This window comes from Trachypithecus francoisi, unplaced genomic scaffold, assembly GCF_009764315.1.
Source record: "Trachypithecus francoisi isolate TF-2019V2 unplaced genomic scaffold, Tfra_2.0 Lachesis_group5, whole genome shotgun sequence".
NCBI classification, from domain to species: Eukaryota; Metazoa; Chordata; class Mammalia; order Primates; family Cercopithecidae; genus Trachypithecus; species Trachypithecus francoisi.
The window spans coordinates 963957-991246 of NW_022681470.1; the positions used below are offsets into that span (position 1 = coordinate 963957).

At 39.4% G+C, this 27290-nt stretch overlaps 1 protein-coding gene and 1 long non-coding RNA gene across 2 annotated transcripts in view; one reads left to right on the forward strand and one right to left on the reverse strand.

The window, feature by feature from the left end:
* The window catches only part of LOC117075101, a 64220-nt gene that overhangs the window by 23533 nt on the left and 13397 nt on the right, over positions 1-27290 (forward strand). The window lies entirely within an intron of this gene.
* LOC117075100 (putative olfactory receptor 2W5) lies at positions 4772-5732 on the reverse strand. The gene is given in 3 exon segments (XM_033197161.1): positions 4772-4887; positions 4890-5141; positions 5144-5732. Coding segments are annotated over 3 exon segments (957 nt in total).

Here is a 27290-nt window from a genome sequence, read left to right on the forward strand (position 1 = left end):
CTTTGCCCAGGGCAGTGAGATTCCAGACACATTGACTTGTTAGCCACATCCCTCACTGGGGTTGTCATCATCCACCCAGGCCTCAGAGCTCCTTCTCGTAGGGACGACAGAGACAATCCCCAAGAAACCTTCACCTCAGAGGCCCAAAACAGACATAAGAACACCACAGTTTTTAATGGCTTAGTTCCATAGCTTGGAGTGTGTTAGCAAAAGCTTAATAAGTCCTTCTGTGCCAGGATGGCTCAGAGGACTTGATGAATCTGAGATCATTATTTTCACAGGATTTGGCCCCTTAGTCTTAAAATAGTGATTCTTGAGATGCTTCCTTCTAATTTGGGAGAAAACTGTGTTAACTATCAACTCATGTAAAATTAAAGTCTTCAGCCACCACCCAATATGCTCTTTCTACATCCAGAAAAGCTAATCACATACCAGAGACTAAGTCGTGTTGATTCTCTCTTACTCATTTCTCACTTCCAGTCAAATCCTAAATCCTGAAAATTCTATTCCCTAACATCTCCAAAATCCAATTCTTATTCTTCACTCACACTCTGGTTTTCTTAATTAAATTGTTACAACTTCTCTCTTGAGTTATTAAAATGCTTTTCTTCTTCCCTTTTCTGAGATATACTTTACATTGCAGCAAATGATCTGCCTAAAATACACCCTACTTATGCCACTCTTTCCTAAATGCATTCATTTTCTCTCCATGTTAGGGAAAATAAAATCCAAGTTCCTCAACTTGGTATTAGGTTAGAAGAGTGTGCTCAACCTTGTTCTTGCCTGTGCCTCCATTATTTACCCATGGCAGTTCCCCATAAGAACCCTACAAACAAACATGTCAAACTACTGAACTCAAAATACCTTTCATCTCCTCTTTGACTAGCACAGTCTTTTTATTTTTTACACATAGCATTTCTTTCTCATTCTTTTCCTTTCTTATTCACTCTTTAAGACTCAAAACAGACTTCATGTCCTATAGAAACACCCAAACTTCAATGATCAAGTCAAGTACCCACCTCATTCATTCCACAGCACATTGTCAGCATCAGATTGCATTTTTTCTTTAAGTCTTTCATATACATATCTCCATTGTCCTAGCATAGTATACTTGCTGACAGAAGAAAAAAGGAAGGGAGAAAGGGAGGGAGGGAGGGAGGGAGGGAGGAAGGAAGGAAGGAAGGAAGGAAGCCTTTGCCTACCTGATTCAGGGCATTCTCCCTGCCTCAGCCTCCCAAGTAGCTGGGATTACAGGTGCCCACCACCACGACTGGCTGATTTTTGTATCTTTAATAGAAATGGGGTTTCACCATGTTGGTCAGCGTGGTCTCAAACTTCTGACCTCAAGTGATCAGCCTCCCAAAGTGCTGGGATTACAGGCATGAACCACCACGCCCGGCCAGATTCAACATCATTTACAATCAATCTTCCTCTACCTGCCTTCCATACACAAACTTTTTTTCAGACAGAAATACTTTTTTTATGTACCATTATTGTCTTTCTGTATTTCCCAAATACTTTTTAAAGAGCATCAGAATTTCACAATTTTATGTTCTAGTTCAATTCTCTGGTCAAATATTTTCTTACTATTCCATCTCTACCTTACTCTGTATTATATCATTACTTTGTCCAATTTTATTGTAGTAGTATTTTATTCTATTTTCTTTCCTGTTGATGAGAATTTGGGGGGAGTACCTTTGAGTCAGTTTCCTAAGTCCCTATAGAGAAATCAGATTAACAAAGTTTATCAAACTGTGAAATAAGTAATTCAAACTTAAGCTGTTGGAACTTTAAATTATTTTGAGCCTTAAGAGGAATGTGACTATGTGGCCTGAGTCGTAGCATACAGCTGCAACTTCTGCTTTTTCCTGTAAATGATTAGGAAAGACTAAATCGTACCAGAGATAAGACTCCTCAAGACCATTACCCCTTCTTGTGGAATGTTCATGTTAAACAATTTTCCTTGGCATGTAGCCAACTGAACATAATCAAATCACCATAATGTATTTATTGACCTTATATGAAAAATACTGTAACTCTGCTAAACTCCTCTGCTTCTGCCTGAATCAGTGAACTTTAACTTTTCCACTTTGAAGTACTGACTAGATTTCTTTGGAGTCTGTGTTATTCAGGTGGCTAGTTCTCAAGCTTTGCCCTCAAATAAATTCTATATTTAATCATATTTTCTGAATCTGATTATTTAAAGTTAACAAAACTAAAGCACATAAGTCAATGGTCAATTTGTAGATGGGTTGATTGATTCCTCTCCCCATACCCTGAAACTCCAACTCGTCACTAACTGTATCGAAGATAAAGGTGTTATTGGATGAAAACATCCACTGTTGCAGTGTCAGTGCTAGGACACATGACAGGGATCTGAGTGGTACTGTACCCTAGGAGCTGTCAGTGGACAGGCCCCTATAGCCATGTCAATTTCTTTGATTTCCTACGAATTTCCAGAGTATTATATGCATTTAATAAATACTCCTTAACTTGATCCATTGAAAAATTTATCACAGAAATAGCATTAATGTAAAGAAAAAACCACGCGGGAAATGATATTCACAGCTGTGGTCAGTACCCTCCTCCACATCAGCTGAAAATATACTTATTAGATATATGGGGGTGCTTTCCTGGCAGTTTTTATGCCACAGAAACTCAACCAGGAGAATTGGAGTAAAGAAAAGGACTGGTATTTGGATTAACAGACAAAATCTTTTTAATATTTTATCTCTAGGATGATGCCTTTGGATGATTTTAAAAGAAAAGATTTTAAAAGAAAAACTTAAATTTTTTATCAATAAAAAATAGCATTTGGCTACTAAATAGTCCAGTAGTCCAAATTTAACCACATAGGACCTAAATGTGTAAGCAGTAGTTAATGGAATGAAAAACTCCATGGGAAATGTTTGACAAATAATGAATGCCATCTTAGGTATTCACTTGCCTTGTAATTTAAGCAACTCCCTTAACCTCCCTATGTTTTAGTCACATTATTTGCAAATAGGGTAAAGAATATCTACTTTTCACATGTCCTATGATCACCTTTATTCAGGAAGATGACAGGAGCAACAGGTTTTGAAATATTTCATGCAATAGTTCCAAAACACCTGTTTAAACAACTTTGAAGTTTTATCCATTTCTGTCTGGAGATTTTTGTTATCTCATAGATTTAATCTCTGTGATAGTCTATGGACACACTCTGCCCTGTAATTCAAAAAGCCTGAACTGGTATTATCTACAAATAATGTGAAATCTGCACACTTACCCTCAATCGGCACCTCACCCCCCAACCCACATTTATATTAGGGTGCAAAAGTAGGAAGCAAAGTCCTCTGAGAGTTTATGAGGGATACTATCTACCTAATGTGAAAGAAGCAAGCAAAGGGTGTTTTCTACACATGGAAGAGAAGAATATTTTCCATCTCGCAGATAATAAATGGAAAAATACTGAAGCAGAATTTTACTAAAAGCAAGATCTAAACAACAATTGTATAAGACCTGTAAAAGAAGATTGCCCAATGCCTGTAGTACATGGGAAAAAAAAGTAAGTATTACTGAGAGACCACCCGCCTCATATTTAACACACCTTGTCTTACTTAATCTCTACTAGAACCCTGTAAGGGGAGGAGTATGACCTCCATAATACACATGAAAAAGGCTAGGCTTCGAAAGTTAACTGGTGAGAAGATAAATCAGTTCCAAATCCAGATATGGATGATACTGTCTTTCCCATGCCTGGTGCACAGAATCATTCATACCCAGTTAAGGCAGCCATGGATTCAGAATGCTACAGGAAGAGTCCTGGGTAATGTGAGGAGCTGGATTTTTATTATCTCTAAAACAATTATTTCAAAATCTATCATCGGTAACACCTAGAGAGCTTTTTAAAAACAAAGATGCCTAGACCCACACCTGGCATTGTTGATTCAGGAAATTTGGAGAGTTCTCGGAAATTTGTGCCTTAAGCGTTCTGATGCACGATCAAGTTTTGGAAACACTGCTTTCAGTAACGCCCCATTCCAACATGCACTGATTTTACAAGATTGGTCATCAGAGTTATTTGTGGAGGTTGAGGGTCAGTGATTAATTTGAATATAGGACAGCTGTCTTTGAAGTAGAATATTTACAGCTGTTTAAAGTAACCTGTTAAGGAGAACAAAGTCATTCATTCTATCTGGGTGTGTATCATTTGCTCTGTTCTTCCCAAAGGCTTGCATTCCTGACTAAAGTCAGCTCTTTTGTAGGTACTTTGGCTATGAGAAAAGGTCAAGGAGAAGATGTAAATAACTCTCAGCAAATTCGTCTTTTTCAAAAAGCAACTCAAAGGATATTCCCTACTCATACAGAACCAACCTGTATCCAGGACAGGGCACTATAACTTTACTGATGTTTACCCCTCTCTCTTTGAAAAACTGCCACAGAAGCAAATAAAAGGGCTTGAAGAAAAGGCCACTCATGTTGTCTCAATTTTTATTTGACATCCATGACATAATCTGCAGACTGCCCAGTACCTTTGATTGAATTAGTTCAGTAAGTCCCCAGCGGTTGTGGATAAATCAAAAAGATAAGGAAAGTGCAAGATACAGCAGAGATATCCTGAAGCAGGCACCTTCAAACAGAAGGAAACCACTTCACATCCAGAGGGCAGAGGACAGGTTCAAACTCAAAAGCATCTTCCCACCCACGTTCACTCTACTGCTTGAATATTAGTTCTCCACATGGCCACAGACACATCTAAGACAATAACTCCAGCAAACTGTCTACATTACTAGAGTGTTCCCCTCACTGAGGCTTACCAATCCCTTTCTCCCACCCCAGAAGTTTCTTCATGGCCCCCTTCACATCTTTGTTCCTCAGAGTGTAGATGAGGGGGTTGATGCTGGGGTGACAATGGTGTAGAAGAGAGTCAGGAACTTCCCCTGATCTTGGGAGTAGCTGTTGGCTGGCTTCAGGTACACGTAGATGATGGTTCCATAGAAGAGAGAGACCACTGTGAGGTGAGAAGAGCAGGTGTGGAAGGCTTTCTTTCGCCCTGCTGCTGACTTCATCCTCAGCACCGCGGCCGCAATCACACCATAGGAGATGAGGATGAGGGAGAGGGGTACCAGGAGGAGAGCCATCCCCAGGGCAAAGGTGAGCGCTTCCATCAGCATGGTTTCCTCACAGGACATGGCAATGAGAGCAGGCATCTCACACAGGAAGTGGTCCACCTTGCGATGTCCACACCGTGAGAGCCGCATCGTCTGAGGACACATGATGAAGGAGTTTAGGAAGCCACAGCACCAGGCCATGGTCACCAGCTGCAGGCAGAGACGTGGGTGCATGACTGCCGTGTAGTACAGGGGCCGGCAGATGGCCACATAGCGGTCATAGGACATGACAACCAGGAGGACGCACTCGGTGGAGCCCAGCACCATGTAGATATAGAGTTGGGCCACACAGCCGTGGTAGGTGATGGTCTTCTCTGGACCCCACATGTTCCACAGCAGCTGAGGGGCAATGCTTGTTGTAAAGCAGAGGTCTAAGAAAGACAGGTTCCCAAGAAAGAAGTACATGGGTGTGTGGAGACTGACATCCACGACCAGCAAGAGGATGATGGCAGTGTTGCCCACCAGGGTCAGGATGTAGAAGATCAAGATAACAGCAAAGAGAATTTTCTGCAGTCCAGGCCAATCAGAAAAGCCCACCAGGATGAATGCCTGTAGGTCACTGGCATTGTACTTTCCCATAATCCACCAGCTATTACAGAGAAACAACAAAAGAATTAGATAAGGGGGCACATGCAGATCATCTGGCACTCTCCAATTTCCATTTACAGGTCTGTGGAGTTAAGAGGGCCATTTGCCCTTTCTTTGCTTTTTTAGAATACACTTATTGAAACCTGTTACATGCAAAGTCGTGTGTCTGATGCCCCAGGAAGATGGGATGAATTGACTCTGGAGCTTCCCTCCTTGGTGAATAATGTGTATGAATAATGACAAAGAAGGGAGAAAGAGAAAGTTCTCTAAAAAAAGATTTGTTAAATGGCTGAGTATTATGCAGATCACTCCCAAGTGACCGGGGGGCCTGTGTGAACAGTTTGCATTAAGGGAGACTGCTGAGTCTAAGAGTTGTTTTTGGTTGTTCCAAATAATAAGTAAGAATTTGACATGTGGCAGATTGAGCTAAATATGTTTCACAAAGAGGAGGTAGTATATGCAAAGTCGTGAAGGACCACATTTATGGATGATGCTTAGGGAAGCCATGAATATACATACCAGGCAGCTCCTTAATGGCATGTAATTTTATTAAGAAGAAACACAGTGATTTTTGACCCTACAAGAAAGGACTGAGATGATAGGTTTAATTCTGCCTCTGTAAAACACAGGTCTGCAAATGTATGGCCTGCTATCCAGTTCATCTCTCTCTAACTTGAATTTTCTTGTGCAACATGGGAAAGAGGTTAGATCTTCTCTAAGTCCCCACTCAGACCTCACATGTCTATGTAACTGGTGACACTGAGTTTATACCCTGAGCCCTTTCAGCTATTGACGATTTCCAGTCTAAGCCAAGAGCTTTGATGGGAACTCTGCCTTATACAGCCAGTGTCCACCCAGGCTTGTATCTGCTGTGATAATAGCAAACAGCATCTAGGCAACACACAAGAAGGAAGCTGTGGGAATGAGGGCACAGAAACACATTGAAGGACATGTGTCTATGCAGCCGCTGTCACCACCTGTCCATCCTGACAACTGACATGCTATGAGCTGTATCCTGTTGGAGCTGCAATTGGGAATTCAGTAGTTCCCATCCATTGGTCCAGGCACCGGACCCTCTGCAAAGCCCTATGAAAGGGTAAAAGGGGGCAGGGTCTATCAGAAGTAGCCAGCAAAGTATCAAAGAATGGAAGACTTTCAGAGGCTTCCTGAGTACTCACAAAAGAGACTTTCACAGACACACATTTTACAGGTATTGGTTATTAAAAACAACTTGTACTTCTGTATCCTCAGACCCATCATAAGTTTTCTTCCAGGTTCAGAAGACCCCAAGAGTGACAATGACAAGCTACACAAATTGCTCAAAAACTTTATCACTTTGGGTGATAAAGTTGTGATTACTTTGGGTGATCATAGCAAAGTTTATCACTTTGGGTCTGACTCCTTAGCCAAAATTGCAAGTTTACCTTGTAGTCATCTGTTCAAAACTACTTTTTTTCACAATGCTTTATTCTTTGAATCCAAAATGTCCCACTGCTAACCCTTATGACAAATATGCAGAGGCTCTTCTCTGTTTCACCTAGCATGTATTCAATTATAAATTAATGCACCCTGTCTTCTCACGTTTCTTAGCTCTTATCTTTAGTTCAGAACCATGAAATGGCAAGGAATGCAGCTCTTAGAAATGCCCAAATACCTTTAGTAGTTTAGTTGACACATAATACTATAAATGCTTACTAATTTTGAAAACTTAGGCCCCAAGGTCTGAATTAGGTTGATTCTCTGGTTGAAGGTTATGCCCAAAACTGTACCAACTCATGTAGAGGAGAATCCACCAAATGGTTCTCTGTGCTTACTGAACAGGATTTAACAATGCCAAGCAGTAGAGCTATTTTTTGCCTGGCTTAGGTATAAAGCACATCATAAACAATCACAACCCTTTCATATTACTATATATTAGACTTTTACAGAACTTTCACACTCTAGTTTCAAACCATCATCACAGCAGCCCTGAAAGGTGGACAGGACAGGCATTAGAATCTCCATGTTAGAGATTATCAACCTCAATAACAGAGAAGAAGAAAGAATAGCCAATGCTTGCACTACAGCTTCATATCAGAGCAAGGTTTATAGTGCCAGCCCTACGCATTAACTCAAGTTTCCTTCCTCCCTGTTCCTATCTATTTCTCACCCACTTAATGCTGTAGTTGTTTAAAGTCAATCACTCGCCGGGCGCGGTGGCTCAAGCCTGTAATCCCAGCACTTTGGGAGGCCGAGACGGGCGGATCACGAGGTCAGGAGATCGAGACCATCCTGGCTAACACGGTGAAATCCCGTCTCTACTAAAAAATACAAAAAAACTAGCCGGGCGAGGTGGCGAGCACTCCCATTAACCTACACATTACAATCCTAGCAATAAAATCCATCATCATGAGCCGTTTCCAGAGAGAAGCTTGTGATCACTCTAAAAATCGCCAGAGATTTGCAATGCTTGATTTAAACAGAATCACATGGTTTTCTGTTCAAATCAGCTATCATTTTATCAAGAGACTAAAAAGATTGGTTTATTGTGTGTGCATGTAGGCTCAGAAGAGGCCCTAGGATTGGCTCAGCTAGCAATGGACAAATGGATAATGAGTAATCACATAATCACTCCTAATCTACTTTAGATTCACTTTGTTAGAATTTGGTGCATTTGATTGTTTCCGAGTTGGATACAATGTCTCTTTTCCAAAATTGAGTTCCAAATTATGAGTTGGCATTGAGAAACCCGTTACTCTGTTGTTCTAACAGATATAAACTCTAATCAAAACTATTACAAAGATAACTCTGTATCTGCATACAGAAGACTGAAGATACAGGTATAAATCTCATTGCCACGACAAAGCTTGCATTAAAATCTCACCCTTGTTCTTCCCAGAAAGTAGATGACCTATGATTCTGTCAACACTCCTTACTTCAATTCCAGAGATCAACCAGGAATTTTCTCATGGATAAGACAGCTAATTCTGGTCCCTTTTAGTTTCCGGATCTTCCAGAGGAAATTCCAGTGAAAACCCTGAAAGGAGATTGAGCACAAAAATAACGTCTGTCCCATTTAAGTGTTAATAAGCCTTTAAGTAGCAGAGCTTGGAAGAGAAATGATAAACTGTGGGCAGGAATGACAAGCTAAGTGAGTGGTATGGCATAGTGCCACATTTCAGGTCAACATGTTTTATCTCACGTCCATATATACAGGTAGTCTAGGTTAAGGAGATGGCAGACCACCCCCAGGGATAAAGGAAAGCACACTTAGTTCTAAGAGCTTTGAGAATATAGACGATATCATTTTATTGGTTCATACTAAGTCGATAGGAGGACAACTTTAATGCCATGTCACCTTGGGGATTTGGAATCATCTAGGAGCATAAGGAAAACTGACATCAGCTTGTTTACAGAGCTAAGACCTCAGGAACTGGTGTTGTCATCTAGAGATTGGCCCAGCGGGCCCCCCCCACCCCCCACAACACACACACACACAAACACAAAACTTACCGGGGAGGCAACACAGAAAGTTCCCAAACATGGAGCTCAGGTATTCTTGAAAAGAGAATTAATTTCTGGGTTCTATGTCAAAACAGAAGTAGATCAATTTCTTCATTTGGTCCTGGACTCACAAAATTAAAATCATGAAAATGTGGGGAGGCAAGCATCCCCAAAGAATGTACACCCTCCAGTATAAGAAAGAATGAGGTAAGGGGGACACTGATACTGGAAACCCTTGGGTCTGTTATTGCCACGTTAAGAGGCTACGGGAAACTTCAATCCTTCCCTCCATTCCACTCAATATGTCTTTACCTCCTACTGGGACGGGTCTACATCAGGAGGCTGGTGTTCACCCAGGAGAGTCCTGTGTAGGTTACTGTGCCCTACCTCTCCCCACATTCACTGTGCATGTGTCTTCCCAGTTGCCAAGGCTTTCCCATCTCACCTCCTACAGGAGACCCCTCAGACAGAAACACTAGATGGCAACGGCAGCTTTCCATACAGCTGCCAAAAATCATTTGTTTGGAAAATTTTATTTAGCATTTTGAACTGGCATTAGTGTATTAAGTCAAAATAGGAATCTATTAAGAAGTAGCAGAAAACAGAATATCTCCAATTTTCTTGAATGTCAACTGTTAACCTTTATTGATTAAAAAAACTTGCATACAGTTTGAAAAAAAAAACCTTAATTTCCAATTTTACATAAGAAAATATTAATTTCCAACTATACTGAGGTGACTGACTTACTCAAGGTCAAATAACTAGTAGCCACTGGCTGCCCAAACTGGAATCACCTCTCACCAATCATTTTATCTCTTATCCTTCCCATTACATTAAGCAAAATGCAACTGAAACTATTGAGGTGGAGGGTAATTAGTAAAGAGATTCAAACTATGGTTTTTCAGGCTCCAAGTTAACATTTTAAGCTTTTTTTTATATATATAATTGTGTTTTTACTGCATGGGATTCTGTCATTTCTAGAACTTTGAAATTGGATATTTTTAGCTAAAATGAAAGAGAATTTTTGCATTTGGAGTTTAACACAACTGACCTTCTATAGTATTGATGTTTACAATTTGTTCCTAGATTCAGTATTTCCCTTTCCTGGAGGAGTGAATGAAGTCCATTAGGTTCACAGTGAATCAGGGATAAGGGATGAGAAATTACTTAATGGGTACAATGTACTCTATTTGGGTGATGGTTACAGCCAACACCTAGACTTTACCACTATGCAATATATCCATGCAACAAAACTGCATTTGTACCCCTTACAGTTATACAAATAAAAAACGTGTTTGTGACAATTGTCTCTCTAAGCTGGGAGTGCATAAGCTCATCACCAGCTCCCCCATGGTGGGGAAAAGTCAAACTAAGCAGTTTCATCCTCTCTGAAGTTCTCTGAATGATGGTGATAATAGTTAACATTGGAAGACTGGAACAAAATAATGGTTTTCATTGTAGAAAAAGTACAGTTCAAGAAAAACTGTACTGTGAAATACGGTATTTCATAAAGATACCATAAAGTTGCCCCCATGGCAAGAAAATAAATATCTATCCACCTAAAGAACTTCCCAATTTTCTACTGAAGTGGTGTGTTTAATGTTTAAAGTATACAGCTTCACATGTTTGTTTGTTTTTTTCAAAAAAAAACCTGTTTATTTCAGTCAATTCAAGAAAATGTCAGTAAAAGTGATTATTTGGCATTATGTTGGTAGATTTTTTAAACTTATAAAATATTTTGGATTTATAGATACACAGACAAAATAAGATAACAATGGATAGACTAACCACCACTCAGCTTTAGGACATTTTAACATCTGCATTACGTGTTCCAGGTCTTTTATGAAATAAAACATAGGTATATTCAAGGATCCTGAGAACATATTATTTCCCTCTTTCCACAGAGGTAAAATAAATTTTATGTTTATCATTTTCAAATGTATTCAAATTCATTTTAATCATACATGTATTCAAAAATAATATAATATTTTTGCACACTTTAAAACTTTACATAAATGGTATACTGATGTTATCATTCTAAACTTTTTTTGTTCTCTTAACATTTATGGTTTTTGGCGTTTTTTTTTTAACTTTTGTTTTAGGTTCAGTGGTACATGTGCAGCTTTGTTATACAGGTAAATTGCACTTCACAGGGTTTTGGTGTACAGATTATTTTGTCTTTCAGGTACTAAGTGTAGTGCTTGACAGGTAGTTTTTTCATCCTCACCCTCCTCCTACCCTTCACCCTCAGGTAAGACCTGGTAAGTGTTGTTACCTTCTTGTGACCACATGTACTCAAAGTTTAGCTTCCACTTATAAGTGAGAACATGTAGTATTTGATTTTCTGTTCCTGTATTGGTTTGCTTAGGATGATGACCTCCAGCTCCACCCATGTTACTGCAAAGGACATGATCTCATTCTTTTTGTGGCTACATAGTATTCCATTGTCTATATGTACCACATTTAAAAACTCCAGTCTACGGTTGGTGGGCTTTTAAATGGATTCCATGTCTTTGCTATTGTGAATAGTTGTTGGGTCAAATGGTAGTTCTGAGTTCTTTGAGAAGTCACCAAACTGCTTTCCACAAGAGCTGAACTAATGTATATTCCCACCAGTCACGTATATGAGTTCTCTTTTCTCCACAACCTTGCCAGTCTGTTATTTTTTGACATTTTAATAATAGCTATTTTGACTGGTGTGAGATTGTGGTTTTAATTTGCATTTCTCTGATGTGGAGGTTTTTTGTTTTGTTTTTGTTTTTGTTTTTGTTTTGTCTTTTTTTTTTTTTTTTTTTAGATAGGGTCTCACTCTGTCACCCAGGCTGGAGTGCAGTGGTTTGATCACGGCTCACTGCAACCTCTGCCTCCACAGGCTCAGGTGATCCTCCCGCCTCAGCTTCCTGAGTAGCCACTACGCCTGGATAATTTTTATATTTTTTATAGGGATGGAATCTCACTATGTTGCCCAGGCTGGTCTTGAACTTTTGGGCTCAAGTGATCCTCCCTCCTCAGCCTTCCAAAGTGCTGGGATTATAGGTGTGAGCCACTGTGCTCCATGTATGTTGAGCACTTTTTCATATGTTCAATGGTAACATGTATGTCTTCTTTTGAAAAGTGTCTTCTCATGTCTTTTGCCCACTTTTTAATGGGGTTGTTTTTGTTTTGTTTTTGTTTTTGTTTTTTTGTTTTTTGTTTTTTTTTTTTGCTTGTAACTTTGTTTAAGTTCCTTATAGATTCTGCATATTAGACCTTTCGTCATATACATAGTTTGCAAATATTTTCTCGCATTCTGTAGGCTGTTTACTCTATTGATAGTTTCTTTTGCTGTGCAGAAGCTCTTACATTTAATTAGATCTCATTTGTCAATTTTGCTTTTATTGCAAAAAGAGCAATAATTGTTTGGTGTCTTTTGGCATCTTTGTCATGAAATTTTTGCCAGGGTTTATGTCCAGAATGGCATTTTCTGAGTTATCTTCCAGGGATTTTATAGTTTTAGGTTTTACATTTACATCTTTAATCCATCTTAAGTTGATTTTTGTATATGGTGTAAGGAAGGGGTCCAGTTTCAGTCTTCTGTGTATGGCTAGCCAGTTATCCCAGCACCATTTATTGAATAGGGAATCATTTCCCCATTGCTTGTTTTTGTCAGCATTGTCAACAATCACATGGTTGTGGATTTGCAATGTTATTTCTGGGCTCTCTATTTTGTTCCTTTGGTTTCTTGTATCAGTTTTTGAATGAGTACCATGCTTTTTTGATGACTGTAGGCTTACAATATAGTTTCAAGTGTGGTAATGTGATGCCTATAGCTTTGTTCTTTTTGCTTAGGATTACCTTTGCTATTCAAGCTCTTTTTTTATTTCATATAAATTTTAAAATAGTTTCTTCTAATTCTGTGAAGAATGTCATTGGTGGCTTAATAAAATTAGCATTAAATCTATAACTTACTTTGGACAGTGTGGTCATTTTAGCAGTTTTAATTCTTCCTATCAATGAGCATGGAATGTTGTTTCATTTGTTTATGCCTTCTCTGATTTCTTTGAGCGGTGTTTTGTAATTCTCATTGTAGAGCTCTTTCACTTCTTTGGTTAACTGTATTCCTAGATATTTTATTCTTTTTAGGTTATTGCTTCACATGTAATTAACTATAAAATTTTAAACAAAAATTTCCCTATGATGGACATCATTCTGTCCCTCTGCATGTTCTTTAATAGGAAGCCTATGAAAACATGATGTGGCCAAAGACTCTATTTCAGTCCTGTTGTACAACAATTTTATGTGTCAGGGTCTTGCCTTCAGCTCACTCAGGTTTATTCCCTAAGGCAAAGATTATTTTAAAGACAATAAATTAGAAGGAGCAGAAATCCCTCCTTTTTACCTACTAAGCCCCTGAACTATTATCTACATGTAGTTGCTCAGGTCTCAGAGGAGTCAAAAGAATAAACCTCAGGAGGTCCCTTCCAATGTCAGCAAGTTTCTTCTCTCTTGGCTGAATTTGGGTTAGTCTCACCCATCTGACCATTAAATTCTAGACCCCCTGAAGAGAATCAGCATCTCCTGACCTAGGTCTGAACATTCCTACTGCTGGCTCCTCACCTCTCCTCCTTCTTCAACCTCAAGGTAAAATGAGTGGAAGGGCCACTTAGGTTTAGGTTGGGTTTGAGCACAGGAATTAACACTCATTTCTGTTCTACTGAATTCCCAGAATGATGAAGGAGATTCTCTCACTTACCCAAGGAGCATGGACTACTCTAGGTAGTGGGAGGTAAAAAAAATGGGACCCCAAATAAAAGCATTAAGGAGACAGTCCTCTCAAACCTAATTATGACCCCCTTTCCAGAATCATCACAGTAGTTTTCAGGTCCAGGAACAGATTAGGACTGAGTGTATACATTTTTTTTCCTTTTTTTATTTATTTATTTTTTTTTTTTTTATTATACTTTAAGTTCTAGGGTACATGTGCATAACGTTTATATCATGTATAACTCCCCAATGCAATCCCTCCCTCCTCCCCCCTCCCCATGATAGGCCCCAGTGTGTGATGTTCCCCTTCCCGAGTCCAAGCGATCTCATTGTTCAATTCCCACCTATGAGTGAGAACATGCGGTGTTTGGTTTTCTCTTCTTGTGATAGTTTGCTAAGAATGATGGTTTCCAGCTGCATCCATGTCCCTACAAAGGACGCAAACTCATCCTTTTTGATGGCTGCATAGTATTCCATGGTGTATATGTGCCACATTTTCTTAATCCAGTCTGTCACAGATGGACATTTGGGTTGACTCCAAGTCTTTGCTATTGTGAATAGTGCCGCAATAAACATACGTGTGCATGTGTCTTTGTAGTAGAATAATTTATAATCCTTTGGGTATATACCCAGTAGTGGGATGGCTGGGTCATATGGTACATCTAGTTCTAGACCCTTGAGAATCGCCATACTGTTTTCCATAATGGTTGAACTAGTTTACAATCCCACCAACAGTGTAAAAGTGTTCCTATTTCTCCACATCCTCTCCAACACCTGTTGTTTCCTGACTTCTTAATGATTGCCATTCTAACTGGTGTGAGATGGTATCTCATTGTGGTTTTGATTTGCATTTCTCTGATGGCGAGTGATGATGAGCATTTTTTCATGTGTCTGTTGGCTGTATGGATGTCTTCTTTTGAGAAATGTCTGTTCATATCCTTTCCCCACTTTTTGATGGGGTTGTTTGTTTTTTTCTTGTATATTTGTTTGAGTTCTTTGTAGATTCTGGATATTAGCCCTTTGTCAGATGAGTAGGTTGCAAAAATTTTCTCCCATTCTGTAGGTTGCCTGTTCACTCTGATGGTAGTTTCTTTAGCTGTGCAAAAGCTCTTTAGTTTAATTAGATCCCATGTGTCAATTTTTGCTTTTGCTGCCGTTGCTTTTGGTGTTTTAGACATGAAGTCCTTGCCCATGCCTATGTCCTGAATGGTACTACCTAGATTTTCTTCTAGGGTTTTTATGGTATTAGGTCTAACATTTAAGTCTCTAATCCATCTTGAATTAATTTTCGTATAAGGGGTAAGGAAAGGATCCAGTTTCAGCTTTCTACTTATGGCTAGCCAATTTTCCCAGCACCATTTATTAAATAGGGAATCCTTTCCCCATTTCTTGTTTCTCTCAGGTTTGTCAAAGATCAGATGGCTGTAGATGTGTGGTATTATTTCTGAGGACTCTGTTCTGTTCCATTGGTCTATATCTCTGTTGTGGTACCAGTACCATGCTGTTTTGGTTACTGTAGTCTTGTAGTATAGTTTGAAGTCAGGTAGCGTGACGCCTCCAGCTTTGTCCTTTTGACTTAGGATTGTCTTGGCAATGCGGGCTCTTTTTTGGTTCCATATGAACTTTAAAGCAGTTTTTTCCAATTCTGTGAAGAAAGTCATTGGTAGCTTGATGGGGATGGCATTGAATCTATAAATAACCTTGGGCAGTATGGCCATTTTCACGATATTGATTCTTCCTATCCATGAGCATGGTATGTTCTTCCATTTGTTTGTGTCCTCTTTGATTTCACTGAGCAGTGGTTTGTAGTTCTCCTTGAAGAGGTCCTTTACATCCCTTGTAAGCTGGATTCCTAGGTATTTTATTCTCTTTGAAGCAATTGTGAATGGAAGTTGATTCCTGATTTGGCTCTCTGCTTGTCTGTTACTGGTGTATAAGAATGCTTGTGATTTTTGCACATTAATTTTGTATCCTGAGACTTTGCTGAAGTTGCTTATCAGCTTAAGGAGATTTTGGGCTGAGACGATGGGGTTTTCTAAATATACAATCATGTCATCTGCAAACAGGGACAATTTGACTTCTTCTTTTCCTAACTGGATACCCTTGATTTCTTTCTCTTGCCTGATTGCCCTAGCCAGAACTTCCAACACTATGTTGAATAGGAGTGATGAGAGAGGGCATCCCTGTCTTGTGCCAGTTTTCAAAGGGAATTTTTCCAGTTTTTGCCCATTCAACATGACATTAGCTGTGGGTTTGTCATAAATAGCTCTTATTATTTTGAGGTACGTTCCATCAATACCGAATTTATTGAGCGTTTTTAGCATAAAGGGCTGTTGAATTTTGTCAAAAGCCTTTTCTGCATCTATTGAGATAATCATGTGGTTCTTGTCTTTGGTTCTGTTTATATGCTGGATTACGTTTATTGATTTGCAAATGTTGAACCAGCCTTGCATCCCAGGGATGAAGCCCACTTGATCATGGTGGATAAGCTTTTTGATGTGCTGCTGAATCCGGTTTGCCAGTATTTTATTGAGAATTTTTGCATCGATGTTCATCAGGGATATTGGTCTAAAATTCTCTTTTTTTGTTGTGTCTCTGCCAGGCTTTGGTATCAGGATGATGTTGGCCTCATAAAATGAGTTAGGGAGGATTCCCTCTTTTTCTATTGATTGGAATAGTTTCAGAAGGAATGGTACCAGCTCCTCCTTGTACCTCTGGTAGAATTCAGCTGTGAATCCATCTGGTCCTGGACTTTTTTTGGTGGGTAGGCTATTAATTGTTGCCTCAATTTCAGAGCCTGCTATTGGTCTATTCAGGGATTCAACTTCTTCCTGGTTTAGTCTTGGGAGAGTGTAAGTGTCCAGGAAATTATCCATTTCTTCTAGATTTTCTAGTTGATTTGCGTAGAGGCATTTATAGTATTCTCTGATGGTTGTTTGTATTTCTGTGGGGTCGGTGGTGATATCCCCTTTATCATTTTTTATTGTGTCTATTTGATTCCTCTCTCTTTTCTTCTTTATTAGTCTAGCTAGCGGTCTGTCAATTTTGTTGATCTTTTCAAAAAACCAACTCCTGGATTCATTGATTTTTTGGAGGGTTTTTTGTGTCTCTATCTCCTTCAGTTCTGCTCTGATCTTAGTTATTTCTTGCCTTCTGCTGGCTTTTGAATGTGTTTGCTCTTGCCTCTCTAGTTCTTTTAATTGTGATGTTAGAGTGTCAATTTTAGATCTTTCCTGCTTTCTCTTGTGGGCATTTAGTGCTATAAATTTCCCTCTACACACTGCTTTAAATGTGTCCCAGAGATTCTGGTATGTTGTATCTTTGTTCTCATTGGTTTCAAAAACATCTTTATTTCTGCTTTCCTTTCGTTATGTACCCAGTAGTCATTCAGGAGCAGGTTGTTCAGTTTCCATGTAGTTGAGCGGTTTTGATTGAGTTTCTTAGTCCTGAGTTCTAGTTTGATTGCACTGTGGTCTGAGAGACAGTTTGTTATAATTTCTGTTCTTGTACATTTGCTGAGGAGTGCTTTACTTCCAATTATGTGGTCAATTTTGGAATAAGTGCGATGTGGTGCTGAGAAGAATGTATATTCTGTTGATTTGGGGTGGAGAGTTCTATAGATGTCTATTAGGTCCGCTTGGTGCAGAGATGAGTTCAATTCCTGGATATCCTTGTTAACTTTCTGTCTCGTTGATCTGTCTAATGTTGACAGTGGAGTGTTGAAGTCTCCCATTATTATTGTATGGGAGTCTAAGTCTCTTTGTAGGTCTCTAAGGACTTGCTTTATGAATCTGGGTGCTCCTGTATTGGGTGCATATATATTTAGGAGAGTTAGCTCTTCCTGTTGAATTGATCCCTTTACCATTATGTAATGGCCTTCTTTGTCTCTTTTGATCTTTGATGGTTTAAAGTCTGTTTTATCAGAGACTAGGATTGCAACCCTTGCTTTTTTTTGTTCTCCATTTGCTTGGTAGATCTTCCTCCATCCCTTTATTTTGAGCCTATGTATGTCTCTGCATGTGAGATGGGTCTCCTGAATACAGCAGACTGATGGGTCTTGACTCTTTATCCAGTTTGCCAGTCTGTGTCTTTTAATTGGAGCATTTAGTCCATTGACATTTAAGGTTAATATTGTTATGTGTGAACTTGATCCTGTCATTATGATATGAACTGGTTATTTTGCTCGTTGGTTGATGCAGTTTCTTCCTAGCCTCGATGGTCTTTACATTTTGGCATGTTTTTGCAATGGCTGGTACCGGTTGTTCCTTTCCATGTTTAGGGCTTCCTTCAGGGTCTCTTGTAAGGCAGGCCTGGTGGTGACAAAATCTCTAAGCATTTGCTTATCTGTAAAGGATTTTCTTTCCCCTTCACTGATGAAGCTTAGTTTGGCTGGATATGAATTCTGGGTTTAAAATTCTTTTCTTTAAGAACGTTGAATATTGGCCCCCACTCTCTTCTGGCTTGTAGAGTTTCTGCCGAGAGATCTGCTGTTAGTCTGATGGGCTTCCCTTTGTGGGTAACCCGACCTTTCTCTCTGGCTGCCCTTAAGATTTTTTCCTTCATTTCAACTTTGGTGAATCTGGCAATTATGTGTCTTGGAGTTGCTCTTCTGGAGGAGTATCTTTGTGGCGTTCTCTGTATTTCCTGAATTTGAATGTTGGCCTGCCCTACTAGGTTGGGGAAGTTCTCCTGGATGATATCCTGAAGAGTGTTTTCCAACTTGGTTCCATTTTCCCCCTCACTTTCAGGCACCCCAATCAGACGTAGATTTGGTCTTTTTACATAATCCCATACTTCTTGCAGGCTTTGTTCATTTCTTTTTCTTCTTTTTTCTTTTGGTTTCTCTTCTCGCTTCATTTCATTCATTGATCCTCAATCGCTGATACTCTTTCTTCCAGTTGATCGAGTCGGTTACTGAAGCTTGTGCATTTGTCACGTATTTCTCGTGTCATGGTTTTCATCTCTGTCATTTCGTTTATGGTCTTCTCTGCATTAATTAGTCTAGCTGTCAATTCTTCCACTCTTTTTTCAAGATTTTTAGTTTCTTTGCGCTGGGTACGTAATTCCTCCTTTAGCTCTGAGAAGTTTGATGGACTGAAGCCTTCTTCTCTCATCTCGTCAAAGTCATTCTCTGACCAGCTTTGATCCGTTGCTGGCGATGGGCTGCGCTCCTTTGCAGGGGGAGATGCGCTCTTATTTTTTGAATTTCCAGCTTTTCTGCCCTGCTTCTTCCCCATCTTTGTGGTTTTATCTGTCTCTGGTCTTTGATGATGGTGACGTACTGATGGAGTTTTGGTATAGGTGTCCTTCCTGTTTGATAGTTTTCCGTCTGACAGTCAGAAGGACTGTCTGTTGGTCTGTTGGAGATTGCTTGAGGTCCACTCCAGACCCTGTTTGCCTGGGTATCAGCAGCAGAGGTTGCCGAAGATAGAATATTGCTGAACAGCGAGTGTACCTGTCTGATTCTTCCTTTGGAAGTTTCCTCTCAGGGGTGACTCCACCCTGTGAGGTGTGGGATGTCAGACTGCCCCTAGTGGGGGATGTCTCCCAGCTAGGCTACTCAGAGGTCAGGGACCCACCTGAGCAGGCAGTCTGTCCGTTCTCAGATCTCAACCTCCGCGTTAGGAGATCCCCGGCTCTCCCCAAAGCTGTCAGACAGAGTCGTTCGCGTCTGCACCGGCCCCCGCTGCTTCCCCTATTAGACTTCAGCTGTGGGCTGTCCCCAGAGGTGGAGTCTACAGAGACAGGCAGGCTTCCTTGAGCTGCTGTGAGCTCCACCCAGTTCGAGCTTCCCAGCGGCTTTGTTTACCTACTTAAGCCTCAGCAATGGCGGGCGCCCCTCCCCCAGCCTCGCTGCTGCCTTGCGGATAGATCGCCGCAGACTGCTGTGTTAGCAGTGAGGGAGGCTCTGTGGGCGTGGGACCCTCCCAGCCAGGTGTGGGATATATTCTCCTGATGTGCCTGTTTCCTTAAAGCGCAGTATTGGGGTGGGAGTTACCCGATTTTCCAGGTGTTGTGTGTCTCAGTTCCCCTGGCTAGGAAAACGGATTTCCTTCCCCCTTGCGCTTCCAGGTGAGGCGATGCCTCGCCCTGCTTCAGCTCACGCTGGTCAGGCTGCAGCAGCTGACCAGCACCGATTGTCCGGCACTCCCTAGAGAGATGACCCCAGTACCTCAGTTGAAAATGCAGAAATCACCGGTCTTCTGTGTCGCTCGCGCTGGGAGTTGAAGACTGGAGCTGTTCCTATTCGGCCATCTTGCTCCGCCCCCAAAAGCTCTTTGAGTGTATACATTTTTTAAAAGCCAGTGGCAAAGGAAAAGCCAACAGCCAAACAGACAAAAAACGATAATTATCCAAGCCCATATTGAGCCTCTAATAGGCATCAAGCATTGTACCAGGTATTATATTTAAAAATCAAGACAATAGAATAAAAAATTTCTACCATCCTGTATCTTACACAATAGTAAAGACAAATGGCTAAAGAAAAAAATTTGAACCAAGTCTAGAATGTTGAGTAGAATTGGGGAAGAAAATACAAAGAAGTTTGTATGGCAAGTGAAAGAATGTATTTGCGGATGAATTGAGGCGACAATGACTAAGTGAGCTATAAAAAGGTAGACAAGAGCAGGCCAGCATGAGCATTTATTTGAGACAATAGTTGACAATAGAATTAGACTGACATTACAGAAGCAAATATTTTGATCAGTAACCCCGGAATCAATCTATTTACTTATGCATTTAGTAAATAGCTTCTACAGACCAAAACTAGGTCCTGAGGAGGCAAGGGGAATTTAAACATGGCAGAAAGCAGGGCCAGCAGGGGACTGTAATGACACAAGAAAACAAAGCAGAATTTGGAAACAAAGACAGGGACATCACAGAAAGTTTCATAGAAGGAAATGAGACTGATCCAAGTATTAGAGGATAAGTAGGACTCCAGCCAGTTAATGCAAGAGAAAGACAGAGAAACGAGCACATGCGAAGAAACCAGCCTAGAGTGTGTGCTTCTCCCTTTTTTGTTTTGGTCATTCTTTCATTTTTTTTAAATTTATTATTACTATTAGTTTGGTTTAAGAAATCGTAATATACATTTATGAGGTACAATTATGTGATGTTTTGATACATTTATACAACGTGACGTGATTAAGTCAGGCTAATAAGATATCCATCACCTCACCTACCTATCATTTTTTATGGTGAGACATTTGAAATGTACCCTCAGTCATTTTGAAATACATGATACACTATTATTTACTATAGCCATTTTGCTGTGCAATAGATCTCAAAGCCTCTTCCTCCTCTCTATCTGAAACTAGCATGTGTTTTTTAAACATTGGAACAAGTGGTAAGAGAATGAGGTTGGTGAGAGAGGAGGCATGGGGTGACATAGAGGACAAGTCAGAGATGGCTCCAGGTGTCACATGTTGCTCTTTGGAGGCTCCGTATGGGCTTTAAAATAATTGAATCATAAAATGAGGATTGCAATTTCTGAAAATTATTCAAGCAGGTAAGCGTGAAGAACGGATTAGATTAGGTGTCTGTGGGAACAAGGTATCTCAGTGATAGGTAAGAATTCTAACATTATGGCAGCAAGGGGATGGCAAAAGGTGTCCATTTAACTTGCTCTTGGATTTCATGAAGTAGTCTTCTTTTTACACTATTCCCAAAAGTTGGTGGCCCAGCCAAAAGCAAATTACTTTCAGTGGTATTGCACAGAGAAAATCCCTGCAAAAAAAAATTACTCCTGCTTATCGAAAATTGACCTCTAAATGTTTTTTGTTTTTTTTGCAGCGGGGCGGGGGGTGATTTTTGTTTTGTTTCTTGAGACAAGGTCTCATTCTGTCACCTAGGCTGGAGTGCGGTGGCACGATCTCAGCTCATTGCAGCCTCTGCCTCCCAGATGCAAGTGATTCTCCTGCCTCAGCCACAGAAGTGGCTGGGACTACAGGTGCACACCACCACACTCGGCTAATTTTTGTGTTTTTAGTAGAGATGGGGTTTCGTCATGTTGCCCAGGCTGGTCTCAAACTCCTGACCTCAAGCGATCCCCCCACCTCATCCTCCCAAACTGCTAGGATTACAAGCGTGAGCCACTACTCCTGGCTCTCATTGTGTTTTAATGTAGTTTCCTACTGAAAAAAATGTTCAGGTGTATGTCCCTCTCTCCCAAGTGTGAACTCATTTAGAAAATGATATTATTTCTGTGTAACACTGGCCCTGCCAATAATAAATCCTTCAAAGAGAGTGTTCTACAGCAAGTCTCCAGACTCCCCTCCCAAACACTCCAGTGTGTCAATTTAAAATTCAATTTGAAAAGATTACCTCCCCTGAATCTAAAATAAAAGTTGAAAACTAAAAAGAAAGGAAAGGAAAAAATAAGTTACATAAACAAACAAAAAACAAGCAAACAACAACAACAAAAAAAAAAACAGGTGGTTTAACAGTATAGAATGCATAGTTTTACTAGATTTTTATATGAATGGTATTTTTACTATTAAAACAATTCATTAGGTTTTCTCATAATTTCTCTATTGCTTTATTTATTTAAAATGTGTAATCAAAGAAAACTTTTCATAGAACCTTCTAAACTGAAAGAAGAAAAAGAGAGAGAGAGATTGTCAGAATTTTATTGCACGTGCAATTTCCCAACCAGCTTTCCCGAAGCCTATAAGGGAGCAATTGAATTTTAAAGCAACATCCTGTTTACGTTTTATCTTTTTTACTCAGAATCAACTTCTTCACTGTTGGGGTGATGTGCATGAGCAGTCCCTGCCAGCTTCGCATCATCATAGATTTGCATCTCTTTTATGAGGCAGTGCAATGAAAGGGCCTGGCTTCTGGCCTGAGTGTAATCTCCAGCAGTGTCATGGTATAGCTCTGCTTTCTCTTGCAGCTTTCCTGATCTCTCTGTGCTTCAGTTTCCTCTACATCGACTACATATATTTCCCATTTATTTAGCACCAAGTTAAAGTGCAAATAATGTATAAACTGTGATAATTCTTGCTCTAGAAGTGAGAAAATAGAGGCTCAGCTGGAAGCTAACTAAATTGCACAGGGCTCAACAACTGTTAAAATGTAGGCAGTACTATTTGGAACATGGCAACATAATTTCTGTTCTTCCCACACTGATTCTTGCATGCTGTTATGCTTTTGCTTGTTTTTGTTTATTATTTACAAAAAATAATCATTTTTGGAATGAAGAAATAATCAGTTTCAGCATGCCTTCTATTCCCATACATTAAAGCATTCAATCATCTCCAAACCCCAGGAGGCCAACGTTATTTCTTGCATTTTTGTGCAAGAAGGCTGAGGCTCAAAGTGCTGATACTTCTTGCCCTAAGTATGTAGTGTCACTGTGTCTGTGGCACAGATCCAGAGATATGTACTCTGGATACAAACACTATGCTTATCCCCCTAAACCAGATGCCCCAACCATGTCCATGGTGCCCACTCTCAACCAACATCCAAAGCCACATTCTGCAAATCATGCTATTTTTTATGTTTCTTTAGAGTTGCCTACATTTGCTACTACTGCTCACACTTTCTCAAAATGCTTATAAAATTACAAGATTATGTATTTAGTTTCTCCTCCAAGTCTCCCCAGAGTTTATCACAAACTTAGTCAATGTTTAATTCCAGGATTCCGCTTTCACGCACCACCATGCCCAGCTAATTTTTTTTTCTTTTTTTTTTAATTTTTAGTAGAGATGGGATTTCACCATGTTGGCCAGGCTGGTCTCGAACTCCTGACCTCTGGTGATTCCCCCGCCTCGGCCTCCCAAAGTGCTGGGATTACAGGCGTGAGCCATTGCGCCGGGCCGATACTTTTTCTGATAGGAATTTTCCATGACTATAATCATTTACAAGTTAATTGAAGATATTGTGCTGTAATATCTGTGAATCTAAAGAATTAAACACATGTTCAATGCAAGGTGCTTGTTCCTAATTGCTTGACAGTATAGTGCTGAAATGCTCTTCTAGAACTCACTTTTCTAAATAAGATTGTAGTTAGCAATTATTCTACGTCTTCCTTGTGTGTTTTTATTTCTGCATAAAGAAAAAAATATAATTTTGTAGCATTTTCTAAAAACTTAACTCATAGTTTTAGTTTTTCCAGCCTTCAGGAAATTATGTTTCCAAATTCATGCTATTTGTTTTCTGAAACTAGTTTATATGCACTCTTCCCATGTTTGAGATTAAAAGTCCTTCAAAATGTGGAACAAATGAAAACATTTGCTGTGTATCCAGACTTTATGTTACATAATGATTTGTTTTTTAATGAAATGAAAAGGATAGAAGAATCAATGAGGTAGAGAGAGACAATATAATGAAGGTGATGCATTCGCCTGGTTGGGCTGCCATAACAAATTTACACGGTGTAAAAAGTAGATCTTTACTTTCTCACAGTTCTGGAGACCGAAAAGTCCAGGATGAAGTTTCTGTCAGGATTTGGTTTCTGGTAAGGACTCTCTTCCTGGCTTGTGAAAGATCACCTTTTCTCTGTGTCCTCACATGGTGGGGAGAGAGAAAGAATATGAAAGAGAGAGAAAGGGAGACAAACACAGAGCGTGCGAGCAAGTGAGAGAGAGCACTTCCTCTTCTAATAAGGCCACAGTCCTATTGAATTAGGGTGCCACCTTCATTATCTCATTTAACATTAATTACTTCCCAAAGATCCTATCTGTAGATGCAGTCACACTGGGGGTTAGCGCTTCAGCATCTGAATTTTGGGAGCCACAATTCAGTCCATAGCATATGATAATGGAGTGTGTAGATAAAATCAACCTGCTAGTTGTATCAGACTGACTTCTGGATGGAAAGCCGGAGTTTGGGGAGTACAATACAACAGTGACAATAGCAGTGCTGCTGTCAAGTAGTGACACTGATCATTGTTATAAAATGTCTGGCAACAGATGTTTTTTGTTCATGCAAGCTTTGCTTCTAAGCATGGAACTTAAAAGTTAATTCTTCAGGAAATTGTGCAATTAAGGTCCACAATACATTTATTCTCCACAGAAGTTTAAGAAGTAAGGAAATTCCCAAAGGCAAGGTTATATTTACTAGTTAATCAGCCAGTTTTTAAATATACATATATATGTTTAAATATATAGTTATGTTACAATAATATATAAACATATATTTAAGCATATATATGTGTGTGTATATATTGTTTTAACATAATTTAAAAGCCAAAGGGTAGTGAAATTATATGGAATAAAATTATTATACAGCTCAGTTAAAATTCTATTTGGAACCATATCCACAAAGTTGAATCGTATTTAATGGCAAATCTTGAGAAAACTGTCAACACAAAAGCCTTTGAATAGGAAGAGGATTTGGTGAATGATTTCCTTTTGTTTAGAAAGAAAAGAGGTATATTTACAGAATGGCTACATCGAACTATTGAATTATTTAGCTCTCATTCTAATTTCATATCTTGTAGTAATCTCTACATGATAAATTAGATATATTTTTGATACAATACAGAGGATTTCATATATATTTCCTAAAACTAGACTCTGGGTGTTAGCAATGTGAAGCTGTATTTGTTAGAACATTGAGAAAAATTGCTCATTAAAAGTTATACATTATGTTTTTCATAAACAGTTGAAAATGCTTACAACCTCGTAATAGTCTCATCAATCTTGTTATAATTAATACTGCAGGTATATAAAAACTGAGTGGATTCTACATTTGTTTAATGGGGTTGGCATCCACACGTAACTGTGTGACCTAACAGTTTAAGGGCAAAAATACAAATTTGTTATATCCAAATAAAACCTATGGCTAGAAGAATGAAGTACAAGAACTATGTAGTGGCTTTTGCTAGTTTTCACATTCTTTAAAATATTGAAGTTTCAAGCTAGTGTAGGAGTACTGAGCCTAAAACTGTAATTAAAAGATTAGTTCAAGTTATAACTAACGACAATCACTCTGATTTTGAAATCTGGAAAGACAATCTGCCCATCTGTCTCAGAATCTCTCTCTCTCTCTTACAATCAATCTTACTCATCCTATTTCAAAAAACAAACAAAAAAAAAACACAAAAAAAGGTGTGAGTCTTTCTGAATAACATTAGTTTGATAAACACCCATAAAACTGACAGTTGCAGTTATTATGAGTTATATGACAGCTCCTCATCATGACCCATCCTGGTAAAATTTTGCAATATAAAATGAAATGAGAAGTATGAGCACACTAATAACAGAAATGTATTTGATCAGTGTGGTACTCAGCATTTTAAAACTACACCACAACAGTAACTGCCTGTCTGGCCTAGTTGGGAGATAATTTCATTCTTTGGAGGGTGGAACAAAGGTGATTTCCCCAAGCACAGTAAATGAGTCAGGGGAAACGAGCTGTTTTCACAATTAAGTGGTGGTGAGCTGAGGATAGGTGAAAGTAAAGTAGTGATTGCCAGGGCCTCAGAGGAGGGGAGAACAGAGAATTATTGGTTAATATGTATAGTTTGTGTTTTACAAGATGAAGATTCTAAAGATGAATGGCAGTGATGGTAGCCCAACAATATGAATGTACGTAATACCACTGAACCGTGTACTTCAAAATGGTTGAGACAGTGCATTTTTATGTTATGTATGTTTTACCATAATTAAAACTGGGAGGAAAAAGATAAGGAGAGAGGATTGCCTAAAATAAACTACCATTGGATGGCCTCTTCACTGCAGAAAGAGTTTGTGCTGTTTTGCAGCTGTAAGAACACCCACAATTTCCAATCTGTCTATCTGAGAATCCAAATATCTTCCATCTAACTTGACTGAAAGGAAACATTAAGCAGTGTTTCCTATAACCGGTTTTCTGAAGGAGACATGCTAAATGCAAAGGACTGCATGTCTTTCTTTTAGTGAGCTTTATGAATGAACTGGAAAACAGTGGTGGAGAAGAGGAAGATGGAGAGGGAGAGAGAAAAAGAGAGAGAAATCTTTATATAAACAAATATGTAGTTGAGTTGGCTGGGCTCTGTAGCGTTTCTCGCCATGTCTAGAATACTACACCTTCATCCCTACTTTAATGTCAACTGTTAGGGAAGTGCTATACAGAATCTGCCTCATATTTTAAGAACTTCCCAGAGCAATTATGCAGATTATCCCACCAACAGAGCTGAAGACTTGGGGAGGTTCCTATGGAGTGGTTGAAATATGAAAGTTGGATTTTTGGCACACATTTACTGCCTGAATACCCTGCACGTGTACCCCCAAACATTAAATCAAAGTTGAAAAGAAAATAAAAAAATAAAAATCACATTTATCCTCAAAATCTTGTCTCTTTCCCTCCAGCTGTATGTAAGGTGGATACCATGCAAGG